This window comes from Temnothorax longispinosus, chromosome 6 (assembly GCF_030848805.1).
Source record: "Temnothorax longispinosus isolate EJ_2023e chromosome 6, Tlon_JGU_v1, whole genome shotgun sequence".
Lineage (NCBI taxonomy): Eukaryota > Metazoa > Arthropoda > Insecta > Hymenoptera > Formicidae > Temnothorax > Temnothorax longispinosus.
The window spans coordinates 18,304,384-18,322,768 of record NC_092363.1 but is presented as its reverse complement, the minus strand read 5'-3'; the positions used below and the strand labels follow the sequence as shown (position 1 = coordinate 18,322,768).

At 42.4% G+C, this 18,385-nt stretch overlaps 3 protein-coding genes across 6 annotated transcripts in view; 1 reads left to right on the top strand and 2 right to left on the bottom strand.

Moving 5' to 3' along the window:
* Positions 1 to 4,533, top strand: part of LOC139814395 (ATP-binding cassette sub-family G member 5) — a 39,437-nt gene extending 34,904 nt beyond the window's left edge. The window contains exons 2-6 of the mRNA XM_071780620.1: positions 767 to 1,025; positions 1,294 to 1,869; positions 2,063 to 2,285; positions 2,601 to 2,815; positions 3,011 to 4,533. Of these exons, the coding sequence (XP_071636721.1) occupies positions 830 to 1,025; positions 1,294 to 1,869; positions 2,063 to 2,285; positions 2,601 to 2,815; positions 3,011 to 3,678 (1,878 nt within the window). The 5' untranslated portion in view covers positions 767 to 829 and the 3' untranslated portion in view covers positions 3,679 to 4,533. The remainder of the gene's footprint in view (positions 1 to 766; positions 1,026 to 1,293; positions 1,870 to 2,062; positions 2,286 to 2,600; positions 2,816 to 3,010) is intronic.
* Positions 3,920 to 7,764, bottom strand: Scot (Succinyl-CoA:3-ketoacid CoA transferase). 2 transcript variants are annotated; one of them, XM_071780621.1, is made up of 7 exons: positions 7,404 to 7,764; positions 6,167 to 6,547; positions 5,665 to 6,090; positions 5,446 to 5,554; positions 5,114 to 5,330; positions 4,761 to 4,972; positions 3,920 to 4,570 (listed from the first exon to the last, which is right to left on the bottom strand). In XM_071780621.1, the coding sequence occupies exons 1-7, from the start codon at positions 7,482 to 7,484 to the stop codon at positions 4,383 to 4,385; spliced, it is 1,614 nt and encodes a 537-aa protein (XP_071636722.1). In that variant the 5' UTR covers positions 7,485 to 7,764; the 3' UTR covers positions 3,920 to 4,382. The 2 variants fall into 2 exon arrangements, with proteins under 2 accessions (XP_071636722.1, XP_071636723.1); XM_071780622.1 differs by lacking the exon at positions 7,404 to 7,764 and adding an exon at positions 6,786 to 6,865.
* Positions 7,765 to 8,040: 276 nt separating this feature from the next.
* On the bottom strand, positions 8,041 to 18,156 carry Kermit (PDZ domain-containing protein GIPC-like protein kermit). 3 transcript variants are annotated; one of them, XM_071780626.1, is made up of 6 exons: positions 17,742 to 18,156; positions 12,545 to 12,887; positions 11,122 to 11,218; positions 10,659 to 11,041; positions 10,289 to 10,370; positions 8,041 to 10,098 (listed from the first exon to the last, which is right to left on the bottom strand). In XM_071780626.1, exons 2-6 carry the CDS (start codon positions 12,878 to 12,880, stop codon positions 9,941 to 9,943), a joined length of 1,056 nt encoding a protein of 351 aa, XP_071636727.1. In that variant the 5' UTR covers positions 12,881 to 12,887; positions 17,742 to 18,156; the 3' UTR covers positions 8,041 to 9,940. The 3 variants fall into 3 exon arrangements, with proteins under 3 accessions (XP_071636727.1, XP_071636728.1, XP_071636726.1); XM_071780627.1 differs by lacking the exon at positions 17,742 to 18,156 and adding an exon at positions 16,468 to 16,647; XM_071780625.1 differs by lacking the exon at positions 17,742 to 18,156 and adding an exon at positions 13,587 to 13,773.
* Between the last annotated feature and the right edge of the window lie 229 nt (positions 18,157 to 18,385).

Genomic DNA, 18,385 nt, shown 5'->3' with positions numbered 1-18,385 from the left:
CATCTAGCTCGCGCGACGACGTTGAGACGCGTGCAACGCGCTGCTTACGCCGATGGTCTCGCTCCGGGGTCGGTCCCCCTCCCGTTCGCGGGGCCCGCGTCGGAGAAGACATTCACCTCGAGGACTCGAGGAGAGCCAACTCCCAGCCGGGCAGCCAGCCGGGTATCGTTACCTGCTGGCTTCGCGTTTCTCGCGTCCCCAGCCTCGCTCGAGCGAGTAGTCACTCTTTTACGCGCTGGTCAGTGCGCGCTGCAATCCGCGCCGCGGTAGCACACGCTTTCGCGTGTTGGTGCATTATCGGCTACCGTCTGGACTACCATTTTGCGGGAGGTGCGGAAGATCGTGGAAAATCGACGCGAGTGCGGGAGGGTCTCTTTGTTGAAGTGTACGCGCGCCTCTGACGGCTCTGACGCACGGTGTCCTCGAGATCCGGACACGGTCAAGTGCGCGACGGATGGATGAATCCGGCGACAGTCCTGCGCCTTGGTGTCTTCCGCATGTTCTTTCGGATGTTACTTATTATTTCTAATATTCTGTGAGAGAGTTCGTACGTTTCCTTAATAATTTCCTTACTAATATCGCAATACTGATTATCGTAATTAATTTGGCATAAGCAACTATTAATTAAGAATAGACAGCTCTATTATTAAAGATAAGATTTTGAGATAATGAGCACGAAATTACGTAAATAATAGAATAAATTGCAATGAAAAATATATGTATTATATTTTAGGAGAGATAATTTTAGAATCTTTTACCTTCGTAGAGCTCCGTAGATGTTACTTGAGGAATGTAATCGTGGGTACCGAACGTAACAGCGATTCCCAAGATGATTCCATCCGATTGCGTTCTGGACATAGCCAACGTGTTTCATTCCACTTCGGTGGTGATCGAAGGTACCTGCCTCAACAAATCCGAACCTACGGCGGTGCTTAGAGATGTATCAGCCCGCGTTCACGGCGGAGAGGTCTTGGCTATTCTAGGGTCGAAGGGCTCCGGCAAACGAGCGCTCCTCGATGTTATCGGTGAATAATTCCAACCATTCTTCTTATATCGTAGCGTTCTGCAAAATTGCAAAAAATATAGATTAGATAATCAGCCCTTTACAATTTATTCATTAAACTTTACCATGACTATATCATACTTTTGCGCCGCGCTATGATGAGAAAATTTTCATAAAAATATCTCTGGTTAAATTTCATCGAAGATAAATAAAAAAAATATAGAAGAAGACGATAATGTCTCAGAATCAAAAATTAATTTAAAATAACCTGGACTTGAAATTTTTACTAGCTGGGAGGGCGGAGGGCGAGACGAGGGGTCGGGTCACCCTGAACGGCAACCTGCTGACGCCGGAGCTGTTCCGGCGTCACGGCGGCTACGTGGCTCACAGGTGTCACCTGCTGCCGAGTCTGACGGTCCGTCAGACCCTGATGTACGCCACGTGGCTCGGCAATCTAAACAATCGCGAGGCCCGGGTGCGGCAGACCCTCGCCGACCTAGCGCTCTCGCAGGTCGCCAATCGGTCGGTGAACGACCTCACCAGACCGGAGTATCGGCGGCTGATGCTGGGCGTGCAGCTCGCCAAGGATCCGACCCTGCTGCTGCTGGACGAACCGACCTGGGACACCGATCCTCTCAACACGTATCTCATCGTCTCGATGCTGTGGTCCTACGCCACCAGACGCGGCTCCATCGTCGTCCTTACCATGGAGACCCCCAGGTCCGACGTGCTGCCGTTCGTCAGTCGCGTGACGTTGCTGTGTCTAGGTGCGGTGGTCTACTCGGGACCCACCAGGAGCATGCTGGATTATTTCACCTACATCGGCTTCCCATGTCCGGAACTAGAGAACCCCTTGATGTACTACCGTAAGTATCGCACAAAACGATATTACTTATCGGAATATAGCTCCACTTAGAAATTAATATTTGTTATTCTAGTAATTTTTATTATTTCCCCTGCAAGTCCTTAAAGTGTTTTAAAAAGCTGACTAAACAACGACAAAAATACTTTTTAAATAAAAGAAGCAACTCGATATATTAGAACTCGTCGCTTTTCCAGTATGCTTGTCGACCGTCGATCGCCGCTCCAGAGATCGCTTTTTAGAGTCCAATCAGCAGATATCGGTCTTGGTCGAGAAGTTCAAGGTGGATGGAGTGCTTTACATGAAAGAAGGGCCGCAAGTGCCGCACAGCATGAAAGATACTGCCCTCGGTATCATGCATAAGGGTTTGGGACGCGGAATCAAGCCCGGATGCTTCTCGACTCTTCTGGCACTATATTTGTGAGTTATAATCCCGAATTATAATCATTTACGAAAGTGTAGTCTCACGTTATTTGAACAAAATTAGGGCTTAACTAGAGTGATATGTAAATTCTTCGAAGTCAATATTTGTTCTTGGAAAAGACTTCGTCGACAATTATAACTATAAAAATTATAATTATAAATCTTTTAACATTCGATATTATCTTGGCATCACGTGTGTAATTGAAATAAAATGATTTCCTAGTCAACCGTATAATCTATCGATAAAATTAAGGTCGACAGTTTTAGGATAGATATCTTATTAATCATTCGCAATCATATTGTTACATTTAGACGAAGTATGGCGACTACATTCTCATTCAATAAGATCGGCCTGGGACACTTTGCCGCTCGCCTGCTGTTACTGCCATTCGTCGTTGCTCTAATGAGCATACTGTACTCGCATTCAAGTCCCGTACAATCAAGAATCTTCTTGCAAACCGGTGGCTTGATCTTCAACGTCTTGACGTTGTTTTACGTTGCCGGGATAGCTGCGACGTCGCTTTTGTGTAAGTCGAAAAGCAAATTAATCAAGTAGAACAGACAATAGATGGTTTTAGTGTCAAATCTCGAACTAACTTAAAGATATTCAAAGAATATTTAAGGTTTTTTTTAACTCTTTTCTATTCGTATTGCTGTTCAAGATATGTTGAAGTGCATTTCTTTCCGATCTACAGCATTTAATTACATAAGACTTGATACAGTTCCAGGTTTCCGCGCAAGGTATTACCAAGAAAAGCGAGAGGGTCTTTACGGTGGCGCGATGTTTTTGACCGCGTACACCATGCTGAGTCTTCCGCTGAGTTTCATATCGACGCTGATAACGATTACAATCCTGATTCCCATTCTGGAGCTAGATCTCACCTCGTGGGCGTACGCTTCCGGTATTCTGTGGTCCAGTTACGTGGCGGCGGAGCAAGTGACGGTAGCCGTGCTGATGGTGGTCGGTAGGCCCGTAATCGGTGCCATCACGGTACTGTACATGACCCTGTTGTCCCTTGTGGTCGCGTCGGGCGCGATTCGTAGCCTGAAAAACTTGCCCTATTGGTTAGCGATGGCGACGACCGCGTTACCGACCAGATACGCATCTCTGGCCCTGAATCAGCTGGTCATCGACACCCCCCTCCTGTCCAATCTGCCCTACAACGAGAGCTTTACTTGTCCTGGCATACCCGAGCTTTGTAGGTACCCTGATGGCAAGACTTACCTGATAGAACGCCTTACCAGAGAGGGCGAAAACATTTCCGAGGTGTTAAACGTGGACTTGAATCTGCTAATCTCTCTAGCGTTCGCCGTCGGTCTTATTATATTGAACAGCGTCTTATATCTGTTGCCACTACCCGCTAAAGTGAAGGCAAAATTCAGAGAATAATGAATTGTTAAATCCACATTTAATGTGTGTGTGATCGTCACATTTAACGAAATTCAAATATTCGAATTTGATGCCGACTGAATGGTGTACGTATCACACTTATTTAATTTTGAACTCTTAGGCCCGTATTCTGAACGCACTTTTATCGATAAATGCACGTTCAGAATACGGGCCTTAGTGTATATAAAATTGTAAATAACATAGAATTAGGCGTATCGATCAAAGAAAAAAAGAATGCATATCAAAAATATTACAAATTTTTATTTCGTATGTTACAAAATCATTTTATCATAATGCTAATTAGTATATATAACGTAATTTTCCTTGCTTGCGTGACACATCGTAAATAATTTTAATAATTCATAACAAATGGAAATATATGTACATTTACAAAACGAATTAACTATTGTGTACGATATAAGAGTTGCAGTTAATATAATAGGTACTTAATCAAGCATTAATCATAATATTTACTTGATAATTTAAACATTAGGATATTTTACAGGAAAAGTACAGATATATCTATGGAAAACAAACGTGTCACCGAAACGTCACTATACAATATAATTAACAGCTCTATTTATTTTTTAAATTGCACATTTATACCTTGTAAAATATATTAAAAATTTACTTTCAGGCAACCATCATGGTATTGAATTATCATATCACATATCACATTTACAATTTGTGAAATATATTACAATTTATAAGTCTCCATCTGTAACTTGCCCCATCTCCTTAAGATCGTCGGCAACACTGAATTCACAGCCTGTCGCACTGATAATCTCGCTAATGTCGATATTATGTGCGATCTCAATAAGCTTTAATCCTTCTCCTTTCACCACTTCAAATACCCCGAGATCTGTGATAATTAAATCTACGCATTGCTGACCTATAAAAAAATGTTATAAAAAAGAAAATATTATATAATGTGACTAGAAATAATACAAAAATATTGCAAAATAATTAGTCGGTACTTTAAAGTACCGACCAACATTAAATAACGAAATACTCAAATAACGTGTAAATAAAATGAAGAAAAATTTTGAAATTATTGAAATTGAAATATTACGGGTCCTTACCTGTGACGGGCAATGTGCAATTCTTCAAAATCTTCGGACTTCCGTCTCTGGCCGTATGTTCCATAGTTACCACTACCTTTGTAGTCGCCGCGGAAACAAGATCCATGGCACCACCCATGCCTTTTACCATTGTACCTGGTATCATCCAGTTAGCCAAATCCCCGTTTTCTGACACTTGCATGCCTCCAAGAATAGTCAGATCAATGTGACCTCTGTGTGAAAAGTACAGCTAATGCTAATAAGCACATTTTCTTTGATACATATTCTAAACATATACATATTCATATTGATACATATTCATATTTATCATGAAATATGCTAAGCTTGAAATATATAATCTGTATATCATATACCCTCTAATCATGCCGAAACTCTCATCGCTACTAAAGAAAGATGCCCCGGGCAAAATCGTTACAGTTTCCTTTCCAGCATTGATAAGATCCGCGTCGACGTCATCTTCGTCCGGAACAGGGCCCAACCCAAGAATACCGTTCTCTGATTGCAACGTCACTTTCACACCCTTCGGGATGTAGTTACTAGCAAGCATAGGTATACCGATTCCCAAGTTTGCTGCAAAAATTTTCGGTTTATCAAGAGCAGCACTGATAAAAAGATTTGAATTTGATCAAAATCAGTGTATTTATTTTTAATCCAAATATTTAAAAAGTTTATATTTTACACCTACCATACATTCCATCTTTAAATTCGAGAGCAGCGCGCCTAATAATCATATCCCTCGCTTTACTAGCCGGTGTCACTTTCTTAGGCTTCATGGTTTGCTTCGTCGAGCGTTTCTGCAAAATGAAAAAAAAATTAGATTTATGAGAGACATGCATATTTACGTAACTATAAATATGCATGCATAAATATGCATGACGAGCGAGCGAGATAAATAAGCGCCAACCTCAATCCGTTTTTCATAAGATAGCCCCTTCACAATCCTGTCCACGAAAATGCCAGGCAGATGAATCTGATCGGGATCTAATTGTCCAAGTCCGACGATCTCCTCCACTTCGACAATTGCCACTTTGGCCGCCTTGCACATCACAGGGTTGAAGTTCCTCGCCGACTTCCGGAAGACCAGATTACCGGCGGTGTCGGCCTTCCACGCCTTCACGAGCGCGAAGTCGCCAGTGATGGCGGTCTCCAGCACATAGTTTCGCCCGTCGAACTGGTTCACGTTCCTCGCCTCTCCCGATATCTCGGCGTTGCCGTTCATGTCGTACTTTATGACGACATTACCCTCCTGTACGATGGTGCCGAAAGCCGTGGGAGTGTAGAAAGCCGGAATGCCGGCGCCACCCGCTCTCACACGTTCCGCCAAAGTACCCTAAGTGAGCCGTTATGCGACTTGTAAAAATTTGCGAGATTTATGGGTACACCCTTTCTCATCTTCAAAGCATTACCTGCGGCGTCAGCTCAGCCTCCAATTGACCGCTGAGATACTGCTTCTCGAATTCAGGGTTTTCACCCACGTACGACGCGATCATCCTTTTGATCCTGTGCTCCTTCAGCAATATACCCAGCCCGAAGTCTTCGACCCCAGCATTATTCGAAACTACTGTTAAATCTTTGGTGCCCCTTTTTAGTATGGCTGCTATTAAATTCTCTGGGATGCCGCAGAGGCCGAATCCACCGACCAAAAGTTTTGCTCCATCATGTACATCGGATACGGCTTCCTCTATGCTTTCGAACACTTTACCGTCCCCTACCGGTGTTTTCAACTTCTCTGCCTTTTGCTCCGCTTCTGGGATACTTGCTTTGATAGAGAAATTATCGGTGCATACCTGTTAAACAAGATGTAAGTTGGATCAGTTTTAGAAATATTTTAATGCACAAATCTTCATAAAAAATGCATTACACTAACATCTGGAGAGATGAGACATAAATATTCAGAGATATGAAACTATACACAATTAAAAACATAATTACTTAAGAAAATCAGTCAAAGAGAAAGAAGCATTGAGCCGTAACAAGAATGGAAGTGTTATAAAATTCTGTAGGACAAATATAAGATACGTATACATCAAGGTTTGTTTCTTTCTGTTGTGAATTTTGCAGGATCGACATTTCGGTGCTGATGTGTAAAGTTAAAAACTGACAAAATGTGCTCGGCAACGAAAGAACGAACCATATATATATATTATATACAAAAAGGAGGGTGGAGGGGGCGAGAACGGGAGGGAAGGCGGAAAGGAAGGGGAAGCGAGACTATGTAATTCCGAAATTTGATAATTGTTTTCGACACTGAAGATGGTCCCATAAGGGGCCGAAACGTTTGTCAATTTATCATAATGCAGAATTTTATAACATTACCATCTTGTTACGGCTCGATGCTCCTTTCTCTTTGACAGATTTTTAATCTTGTGAGCCTTTTGATTTATAAACTTAAAAAAAATCCAAGATTTATGAAATATATCAAAGTAGCATATCATCGAACAAATATCTGTTTCCCGAAACAAATAACTAAACGCCAAAAGATATAATTACACAACATAATTTTACATGAAACTAATACCGCGAATAGTTACAATCATCAAACAAATAGAGAATTATAAAGGTAACTTTTTCCGGCGTAGGTTATACACATACGTATGTCTGATAACCAGTGCTGATAATGAGAGTCACGTATTGTTTACGTACCCGTAATATCCTTATGGGACTCCGGGGACCCTTGCTCCAACGTAGAAATATACCGCTGACCCCTCTCAACGCGAATGCCATGATCACCGTATCCTTAAACGCACAATTGTTATTCGCAACACGTATGCGGCTCGGTCAGCATCAGAGGTTAAGGCGCGAGACACTGGCGGATATTAATCCTTTCCAGAATAACTTGTTCGTTTCGCCTGTGTACTTCTGGCTTTGGACCTTGCTGTGAACAGGTCTCGGCGTACCGAAATGCCGAAAATCTCACAGCGATATCCCAGGAACTTCGCGTTGCGAAATTTAACCTCGCCTCAGGCCTTCGCCAGTGTTCACGAAGGCATGGACGGCGGTGATCCGGTGACCAGCATTCATCCAGCATTCAGGCTTGACTCTTGATAGCATACGATAACATGTGGAGGGGATAACTCTCTCGTACTGGCCGTACTACACATACACACTGATACACACAAGTGCGTGCTCCGAGTTGCTCCGCTGGCGTCGATCCCGCGCGGCGACCACCATCTACACAGAAGAGCCGCACGTGGCACAATGCGCATGAATTGGGATATGAATTGTTCTTTCCTCCGTCGTTGGATTGGAATATGAAATTATTTTTTATTTTATTTAATATATAAAGACTTCAAACATTAATAATGCCAATTCGTTACAATAGTCTGTTTACGTTATATGTTCGCAGATAATGTTTCAACGAAAGACTGATATCTCATCGTTATCTCTCCGTCAGATAGCGAATGCTAACTTTTCTAGAACGCTAGTATTATATTCCATAAATAGCGATATCAGAACACTTGGTTGCACTCCGATGTATTTATCCATGTGTAGAATGATTAAGTAAAAATCGGCGTAGGTATATCGTTTATATTCGACCCAACTGGCCAAATTTATTTAAAAAACGCTACGTTTCGATCGTAGATTTCGGTCCTTTTCAAACGTATGGATATAAATTATTGATTAGTTAAACATGTAATGCCCAAACTACGCCACATCTAAAAAATAATTTGTGTGTTGAGATCCAAAGAATTAAAATATGAGAACGTACGTTAGAACGACATACTTATTCATTAGTCGTTCGATTGTCGAAGGACGTACTTGTCAGAGCCGTGTCACTATTCGACTGATAATATAATATGTATCAGTCCTGATAATGTAATATGTATCAGTCCTGAAAGTCCTTCGACAATCGAACGACTAATGAAGTAATGAATATGTCGTTCCAACGTACATTCTTATATTTTAATTCTTTGGATCTCAACGCACAAATTATTTTTTAGATCTGGCGTAGTTTGGGCATTATGCTTAACTAATCAATAATTTGTATCCATTCCATACGCTTGAAAAGGACCGAAATCTACAGTCGAAACGTAGCGTTTTTTAAATAAATTTAGCCAGTTGGGTCGAGTAAACGATATCTTTAACGCTGATATTTTTCATTATTCACTGGCGATTTAAATTCTCATTTGGCTGTTATTAAGTAAAAACCATGCGTTTGTTACAAAGACTTTATTTCTCGAGACTAAATATAATAGCTTCTCGCACACTTACGCTTACATCGTGTGAACTTACATATGTATTAAAATATATTAATCTATTCTTATCACTACATAGTATAACATTTTCCGAGTGTTCCCCGCAGAACGTCTGTCTAAAGACGTTAAGACGTCTTAGGACATCTAGAAAACGTCGTGACTTTGAAATTTCCATGACGACTTTAAGGTGTGGTTTTAGAATAATATCGTCGACGTCGATACCAACACGATGACGCCGTCTGATAATGCCAGTCAACATGTTTATTCTGTCGTTGGAATAATTAATACCAATCGTCGCTAATATTAAATATTGTTTTCTGCATGTTTTTCGCAGGTCGATATCGCTTTGAATAAGCGGAATCGTTTCGCGATCACAAGGAAATCGAGATCGGTGCTTTAATACATAAGAGAGGAAGAATTTTACAGCACAACTTAATAATACTTTTTTAATACAATTTAAGATTTTTAATATACTTTAAGATAATACTTTACAAATAATATTGAAAGTTTTCTTTTTGCCGTCGAGGCAAAAAGATGCTCCATTATCAATTTTCAGGGCAATCTGTAAAAGATGCCTTCCATTGTCCTCTTTTTCTTCAATTTGAGAAAACGCTCTTGCCATATGACACAATGTACAATATAATACGCGGAATATTGCAGATTTCAACCTACATCTTCGCCGCGCATTTAAGACCGAATACGCCGAGTGTTCAGCATGAGAGTTTAAGGAACATTCGCAACCAAATCATTTTTTTTTTCTTTTAAAAAATAAACAGATTTTGAGAAAGAAATCACGACTGGCGCTAAACGCGCGCCCATGAGTAGGCCTCTGAATCACGGTAACACAAGAATGAACGAACGTCGTTTCTCTCAATTAGAAAAGCACTCCGTTGTACGTTCACAAATACGAGTATAATTTCGTCTAGTCGTTCCACCACTCAACATACGCGGTGCAGGTTCGTCATTTCGTCGTCGATCCTCGCGTCATCGATGCCGGCCCGCTCTGGCATCCGTCACGGCGCCCCATAATTCGATCACAAACTCGTCAGTAAAACCGAAATCCTCCAAGTCGGAATTGTCTATCGCCTCGGCGAAGTCTATACTGTTGCATTTACCCTCGGCAAGTTCCCAGATTTGCGTGGCTGCAAATCAGATGTAACAACCGAATATTAGTCTTCGCGAGTCTTTGGTAAAATAAAAAAAAGGGGACAGAGCAAAAAGAAAGAGGAAGCACAAATCTAAAAAAAAAAGTAATTTACTCGGAAAAACTACACTTGTTTTGTTACACTCGCTTATGATATAAGTCTTGTATCACATCCAAGTTAAACTTACCTAACTCCGTATCGGAGATGCCCATGAAACTCTCCAAGATAGCGTTAATCTTCTCCACGCCTATCGTAGCAGCATCGTCAATCTGCGCAAATATTTACTTTATTATTTTCAATTATCGCTCGGAGTTCGCTGTTATTCATTCATGATAAAGAAAATATATCGACGCATTAAATTAAATGATACCGAAGTGTTATCTAAAATAATTCAAATCGTAACTCGTAGAGGAAGCTAATACTTGTTTTACCAGCTAACACTCGTGTTTTTGAAGACTAATATTATCAAAGAAACGTCACTCTTGATAATATCTACTATTTGTTTGCCTCGCGAGTTTACCACTTGACCGCGATCTCACCGTTCTTGTTTTACACACCTGCTCGACGATTTGCGCGCTACCGTCGGCCCTGAATCTCAGGGTCTCCTTGCCGGATCCGTAGCCGGCCTTCTTTCCCTTCTTGAGGTCACCGCGCGGCCCGATGCTACCGAAACCGTTCTTCTGCGGCTCCACTAGCCTCAGCGTGAACGTCGAGCCCTTCGGTATGTCCTTCAGCATCCTCGCCACCTCGAAGTGCCGTCTGCCCACGAGGCTGGTCGAGTCGATCCTCTCGATGTGATCGCCCACCTCGATCACCTTTATCCTGTCGATCACGGAACCCTCCTTTATGCGCTTTATGAAGGCGTAACCGGCGCCGTTGTCGGTGATCGTCAGGCCCAACGCGTCGTCCGTTTTCACCAACTCGATTTCTTTCGGTCGACCTGCGCCGAAAATATATTAATTTTTTTTTTGCTTCATACGACTTGTATTTTCTATTTGCACGAACGTATAATGCATATACCTTTTTTATGTGCGAATATGAAGTCGCCCACGCCGATTTGTCCGCCTAACAGCTCCGTCATGTCCACTTTGTGCGTATTAAGCGTGCAAAAGAGAATCTGGAACATCATACTCTCGCTTAATCGGTCACTTAACTCACCCTTGATGGAAGAATCTTCATCATCTTTACTCATTACAATTTTACTATTTCTAATTTCAGTTCTTTATATACAATATAATTTACTTTTGTCGAAGTGCCATCTAAAACGTTTCGCTCTAGATTTGATATATAACTTCTTTATTTAATCAACTTGAATCTGATCAATATCTAATTGAAATTTTACTGTAAACGTTCTGTTTAAATTACACTGTTAATTTCGTAGCATCAAATTATACTCAATTATACTCAATTTCAATCATTTTTAATTATTCGTATAGGTCGCCGCTGCTCCTACTCAATATGTCATTAATTTAACATAATCAATAAAGTAAAATAATACTATTTTGTGTTAAAATGATAAATTTCAACACATATAGTAAAAATAACAAAATGTTATTTAACTCGAGGTATTGGTTTAAATTTCATATTTAACAGTGTACATCCAAACTTGTTTTTCTAACTATCTTCATCCGTTGTCGCGATAAAGCGCGATACTGCGATGGCTTGTCTAACCGAGAGAGATTGCGAGAGAAGCTAGACCTCCCGCGTTCAAGCGACCCATAACGACAAGCGACCTGGTTACATCGCGGCGACCGCGTTTACACGACGAATTACACGTGGCCCTCTCTCTCTCTCTCCTCTTTCTCTCTCGCCTAGCCGAGACATATCCGCCAGGTCGACGAGAGAGGCCACGGTCCGTGACCGGCGTTTCCTGCGTCCGGTGTCGTTTCTCCCTACGTGGGACGCCTCGCGCTAACACCGAACGGCAGCACATCGCGCTCCATTACTACATCAACTCCGACGACTTCGTCCCGCGTTACCGATTTCTCCAAATGTAAAGGAGGACTCGCGCAATTTTCCGAATGTAACGGAAATATTCTTACTATGTAATATCTTCGCGCCCGCGTCGGTTGGATCTCGAGATATCCGAAAGAAGCGAAACTAGACAGCTCAAGATAGCTTTACTCCGGCGAAAATAAAATTTGCGAAAAAGCGGACTCGTGAAAATTGAAAAATATTCTGATAACTGGTATTAAACGAGAGAACAGAGATATGCCGTAAAATTAAAATAATATAAAATCTAGGAACACAAAACTATATACTAGTCGGCATAAGTTACAACGCTTATAAGAATCAACTCTATCGCTGCTACAAAGAAGCAGTTTAACGAATTAACGACAAGGTCGAGTCCTTCGATCAGCACCATCGAATCCTTTCTTTCCCCGAGAAGCGAGTCCTAACGCGAGCCATTTCGCAATGTTTATCGCGGCCTTCGCAGCCTCACCTCCTCCGCGGGCATGTCGTAGCGCTCGGCGATCTTCTGATACAGCTCCCGGACGTTGCTGAAGTCCGATATCAGCCCCGTGGGACTGCCGTGAGCCAGTTGACAGTGGAAGACCAGCGTCGACGGCCTCGGGGGCGGCGATCTCGTTTGCTCGCGCTGAAGAAGAGGAGGAGCGCCGTTACCCGTCCGACCACCGTTATCGCTCGCGCCGCTGTCATGACCGTTGTCACTGCCGGCCTGATGTTGATGATGAGGCTGGTGATACTGCACGCCGTTCGCAGCTTTCTCCGTTACCGGCGATCTCGGCGTGGCCCGCGGCATCTTGAACAGCGGCATCCTCGTTCTGCGCGAATAAATTACAAAAGGAAGACCCCGTTATACACAATCCGGCGTGACGATACTCCTGGATTCTCATTGCGAAATTAAGTTATCGCGACCGACAGGTTGATAAAACGGAGAGACGCCGCGATTATAATCCTCTCTCCGATCCTCTCGCGCTTATCGACATGAGCCCGACAGTGATGTATGACATTATAAGCGTACTTTTTTGAAGGATTTATATAATATAGTCTGTAAAATTTTATATGGAACGTTGCAGACAATAGGAATTATTTGAGTCGAGCCAGAGACTCCAAATTATTTTAATCTACGATATAAATTGTAAAAGATTAAAGATTTCTCTATAATACACGATTCGTATAATTATTAGTTTTATGGAATACTGCAGACAGCAGGAATTATTTGAGTCGAGTAAGACTCTAAATTATTTTAACCCACAATATAAATTAAAGATTTCTCCAATATGCGATCCATATAATTATTATCTCGATCGGCACCGCAAACTCTAAACAGAAGTCCAGCAATCTTTTCTCTACATTCCGAAGACCGGAGTATATTTAACCAACGCAAATAAGATATCATTAAATTTCGAAGCTCGAAATGCGTTTCAGATCATTTTTTATTTTTTCCGTTGCGGCCACATCAGCCTAATGAGGAGCGCAGCGGAAAGAAAATGAAGTCTGCGGATAAGAAGTTAAATTACCGCTGTATCATGCGATCGAATCAATAATCCTGCGAATGTGCCAAGTGCCAATGTGCGTTCGATTCTCCGGTGCATGGTACTGACATTAAATAAGAGAAATGAAAACCACGCGGGAGCGGGAGGCATACGGTAATTGCAATCCACGCGTAGGAAGATAAAAGCAGGTATCGGCCACATGTTACGTCGTCGAGAGTATATCTATTACGTATATACTCGCGCGGTGATCGGTTTTTTCTCTGTCTTATATGCTTATCTCCAAATCACTTTTGTGCGAAATCACTCTGACGAGCGCGGCGGTCACGCACCGAACAGCGCACGTATTAATTAAGCACGCGCCTCTCGGGCGCGACGTCTCGTTATCTTCCTCGGGAAACCAACGTCTTTCTCTCTCTCTCTCTCTCTCAGAGAAACCTCGAAACGTCTTTTTAAGCAAAACCGAGCGAGCCTTCCTCGTCAGACACCTCGTTTGCGATTCGCGATTCGCGCCACCAAGACCGTAAATTGTAGCGGTCTCCTTTCATACGGTATTCATTATTCGTCTGAAATCATCTTCTTTCGACGAGAAGTAATGTTTTACGTACGTTTCCCTTCGCCTTTTCGTGGCTTCGAACACTTCCACCGGAGATTTTACAAGTTCTTCTCGCAAATTTATCTAATTTTCTTTATTTAACTTGATTCGATATCAGTGACAGATTACATTATTTCTTTCGTGTAATCAGTGTTCGATGTTAAGAGTACACGAAGTCGATATAAATATGTCTGACGGAATCCCTGTCGAAATGTCTGAGAATCGGATATGCGTGCGACAGTTAAGCCTTATTTAATCGCGCGCGATAACAACTTCACGATCGCGAGTCGAATCCTATAATAGCAAGCGAGAAACGTTGGATTTGATTGTATTATTGTCCAGAACACCACCTCGGAGAGAATCCCGCGATTTAAATCTCAAATTCCCAGGTAGCAAGTTAACATTATTTGTCGTCGTTTTGACGTTATAATAACGTCAACTTACTACCTGGGAATTTGAGATCTAAATCAGGAGATTCTCTCTCCGAGGTTCCGGACAATAATACAATCAAGTCCGACGTTTGTCGCATCAAGCTGAAACGGCTCGTATTTACAATTCCCCTTCTAATTCTACCTGTGTCGTTTTCATCAGTCCGTAATATTTCATAGCACGCGCTCGTCCGAACCATCAGCAAAAGCTGCGCGACGGTGTCCCGGCGTCACGCGAGTGCGTTGGAAAAACGTTGTTCTTGTCGATCCATCCACGTTATGCAATGAGGATAGAAGCACGGTAGGAAAATACGGCAAAACTACCTTGCATTATTCACAAACTGCCTTTCGTTATATTCGTCTCAAATTTTAAGCTAACATGACGCAATCGTTATCCATATTATCTCACCAGAACACACTTCTTTTCGGCTGTAAATATAGCGCAATAGGCAGAGGTAAGTCGAGAACCGGTCCAGATTTTAATCAGTCTGATAAATTCAGCATGCGCAAAAATAAATTCTGCGTATATTTTTGACGACGCGATAATTATAAAGCTTATCTTTTATCATCGGCGTTAAAAATTAATTTAAGTTTCGCCCTTGATAGTGTCTCAGTTCCTTTTCTTCCGAAAAAAATATTTAAATTTTTTCCCAGCTAATATTTTAATTAGCAGACGTATCTCGTATGTCGTAAATAATTTTATCTCGCAAGCCAACGGAACGGCGTTAAAATCTGCGATAGCGATATATACTTGCATGCGATGTACTCTGAATAAAACGGCACAGGCGGACTCGGTTTACAGATCGTTGGCGTCGCGTCGCCAATCTCCGACTAACAATAAGCTATCGCGGATTTCGTAAACGGCTATTCTTTTACGACAATGCAAATTGCCAACGACGCGCAATATCGCCATTCTAATTGTCTCCGATTACCGGTCAATCATCCCGATCGAGTCCAGAAGGAGATCGTGCCGCGCATATCGTAATTGGACTCCTCATCAAGCTTGTTCATCATTAATTGCATGCGCCAGTAACACGATGAACAATTAAAAAATTCACGACGCGGTCAGGAATAATTCCAGTTAGGAATAAAAACTGGAATAAACACATCAATGCAGAGGGGACTCCACTGCAAGATCCATAATTTTCAGAAGACATGGAAAGAAACGATCGAGAACGTTAATGTATTTAAAATAAAGGCATTCCATTGTCATTTCTCTCGAAGAAAAATTCTCGTTACGATCGCACGTTCCTCCTCTTTTTCTTCATTAAATTTTGCCTCGTTCTGCCAACTAATTATAACAACATACGCCGATTTATATTTAGACATAGGTGCTGGATCTAGCATTTTGCCGAGTCCCTAACGTTTGACATTTATTCCACGGTGCGTTAGCACCGGGGAACAACTCTCTCCCGAGAGCCTGATTGTTCAACCGTCCGGTCGAGGCTTGCTCAATAAACGCCGCTTATCGCGTCTCGCAATTAACGGCAATACAGCGCGATGATAAATTTCCTCGAAGACTGACGTTGCGAATCGAGCGACACGTAATTACGCAACGTGTAATTTCTGATTCTTCATTTTGATCGTCGCGCGAAGTGCGTGTCGCGCGAGACAAACGAGATAGGTAATGTAACAACAGGTTTCGCACGAGTATCGGGACGTAACGCGGCGAAAGTACCGGCGTCTCCTGCTCCTTTTATTCATTTATTATTTTTCCAACAACTCTGCTCCAGACAATCTTGTCGCCTGTCGGCAGTTTTCGGGACACCCTGTACAACGGTGTACGCGTCAATACCGTAACGTTACGAGCGAGTACACGCCGGCGAGTACAAATAACACGCAACGCCCGTCCGGAACGCGCAAACCGAGAAGACCGGCCTCTCACCTCTTCCTCGCCACGCGCACCTGTCCGTATCCGTATCCGCGTCCGTGTGAGAGAACGCAACGAGAGAAAGAGAAAGAGAGACGCGTCAGACACTCTTATCCACGTAGACGAGCGGCGATGGAGCAGCAATCGGCCGCAACGCGCTCGTCGCCGCAACTGGCAGCCACCGGGACCTAAATACCCCTTTCTTTCCGCTCGTCCGCCCCGTTATCGTTTACCCGTTATCGCTTCGCTCGTCTGTTCGATCCTTATCGCGTTACAGGCGAGACTCGCGTCGAGTCGCGAATCCGGGATCTCGGTCGTCCCGCGAATAGTGAGGAACAGAAGCTGATGGGAATTTATCTCAGGAAATTAAAGACCGAAATTGGATCTTGGTTCAGTTTCTCCCTTATCACGTTAATTTTCACGATGAGAATTTGCAGAGAGAACTTGGACTCCTGTTTAGAATTGAGAATTCAGAAATAAGACAGATGACTTGAAAAGATGATGTTAAGACACGTTGAGCGTATCGCTTCATGGATCTTTATCGTTTTGCAGATGGTGAAATTAGATGGGTCGTTTAATTTCTTCCCTGTTACATCGGCCTTTGCGGCGAGAATTTGGAGAAAAAAATTTGGGCTCTTGTGTATAACTGACAACGAGAATCCAGAAGTCAAACAGATAATTTAAAAAAATAAAGACATATCGGGCATATAAGTTCGCAGACGCTTTGGACCTTAAACATGTTTAATAGCGCACTTAAAAGCGAATTCCTCTCTTCATTCGCCATTCGGCTACGTTGCTAAATGGGTACCAGTATATTACCCGTGAAAACGCAATAAGTAACCGGCGATTCGCCTCCTTTCCGCGAGATTCCCGTCGCGCGTTTTTATAGCGCTAAATCCATCAAACGCGTTTTTACGTCGTGTTCTGAATGTTGAACTGCGCAATAAAAAAAAAAACAATACTTGATCACAGCCCGACAGTTCACTCAGTTATAAACGGCTCATTCGTTCACCAAATCGCTTTTAATCGAATCGATTCATTTTGGAAAGGACTCTATTCCAAAATCCATAAATTTCAAGAGAATCGAAAGGAAACAATCAGTTAATATGTTTAAAATAAAAGCATTCTATTACCGTGTCTCTTAAAGAAAAATTCTCATTGCTATCGCACGTTACTCCTCAACGACTTATCTGCCGTTCGAGGATGTTTGCGCTTTGATTTTATCTTCGAACAAAGTCCTTTCTAGAATAAACGATTGCGTGTCGTGTGCGACGATTCTGTATGTATACCTTAAAGTTCTCCTTTTCACATATTTGTAGAGCCACCTCTGCGGTATATATCCGAAAAAAAATTAATATCACCGGGAATCTCCTCCCTAAGGTAGACAATCCTAACGGGTTCCACCTGTTTCTTCCAATTCGGTTTTAACACCGGCGGCACTTCCTTCGGACATGGGAGAACATTAGGTGTGACGGGTGAAAATCGCGCGAGGCCGATTTCACGAGCTCGTGTGCCACCGTAACCGGAAAGCAGCGGCGAGAGGACTGATCGCACAGGGCCCCTTCTCACATCGGCCGGCCCCCCTCGAGCGTGCCTGCCTGGTGCTCGTCGCTGCGTCACAATGCTAACAATGAGGTGCGAACCGCGCGAGTCTTCCTCTCTGCGAAAAAATTTATTTAAAAAATAGTAAAGATGGTATTTATAAAAATATATTGAAATAATTAAAATTTATTTTTTTTTATCATCTTTATCAGTAAAGCTATTATGTCCAGATAAAAAAATCGTTATTTTCCTTCGATTCAGTCTACGAGGCACGTTCGTTTGCTTTAATGAACAAATGTTTGAATGATGAAGAGCGGAACAAAAAATAGTTTAAATTTCCTGGTGCATTGTGTCGTAACGTATTAGTATGTAAAGTACGTTTCGTCAAGTA

Bases quoted from the DNA above. Each gene is read 5' to 3' on its own strand.
- Scot (XM_071780621.1), bottom strand. From the start codon at position 7,484: ATGGCATTCGCGTTGAGAGGGGTCAGCGGTATATTTCTACGTTGGAGC. The intron at 6,548-7,403 runs GTACGTAAACAA...CTTGTTTAACAG, and splicing joins GTCCCATAAGGATATTACGG to GTATGCACCGATAATTTCTC. The intron at 6,091-6,166 runs GTAATGCTTTGA...CGGCTCACTTAG, and splicing joins AGGCTGAGCTGACGCCGCAG to GGTACTTTGGCGGAACGTGT.
- Kermit (XM_071780625.1), bottom strand. The intron at 11,219-12,544 runs GTGAGGCTGCGA...ATGATGTTCCAG, and splicing joins ACGACATGCCCGCGGAGGAG to ATTCTCTTTTGCACGCTTAA. The intron at 11,042-11,121 runs GTATATGCATTA...TTTTCGGCGCAG, and splicing joins CATATTCGCACATAAAAAAG to GTCGACCGAAAGAAATCGAG.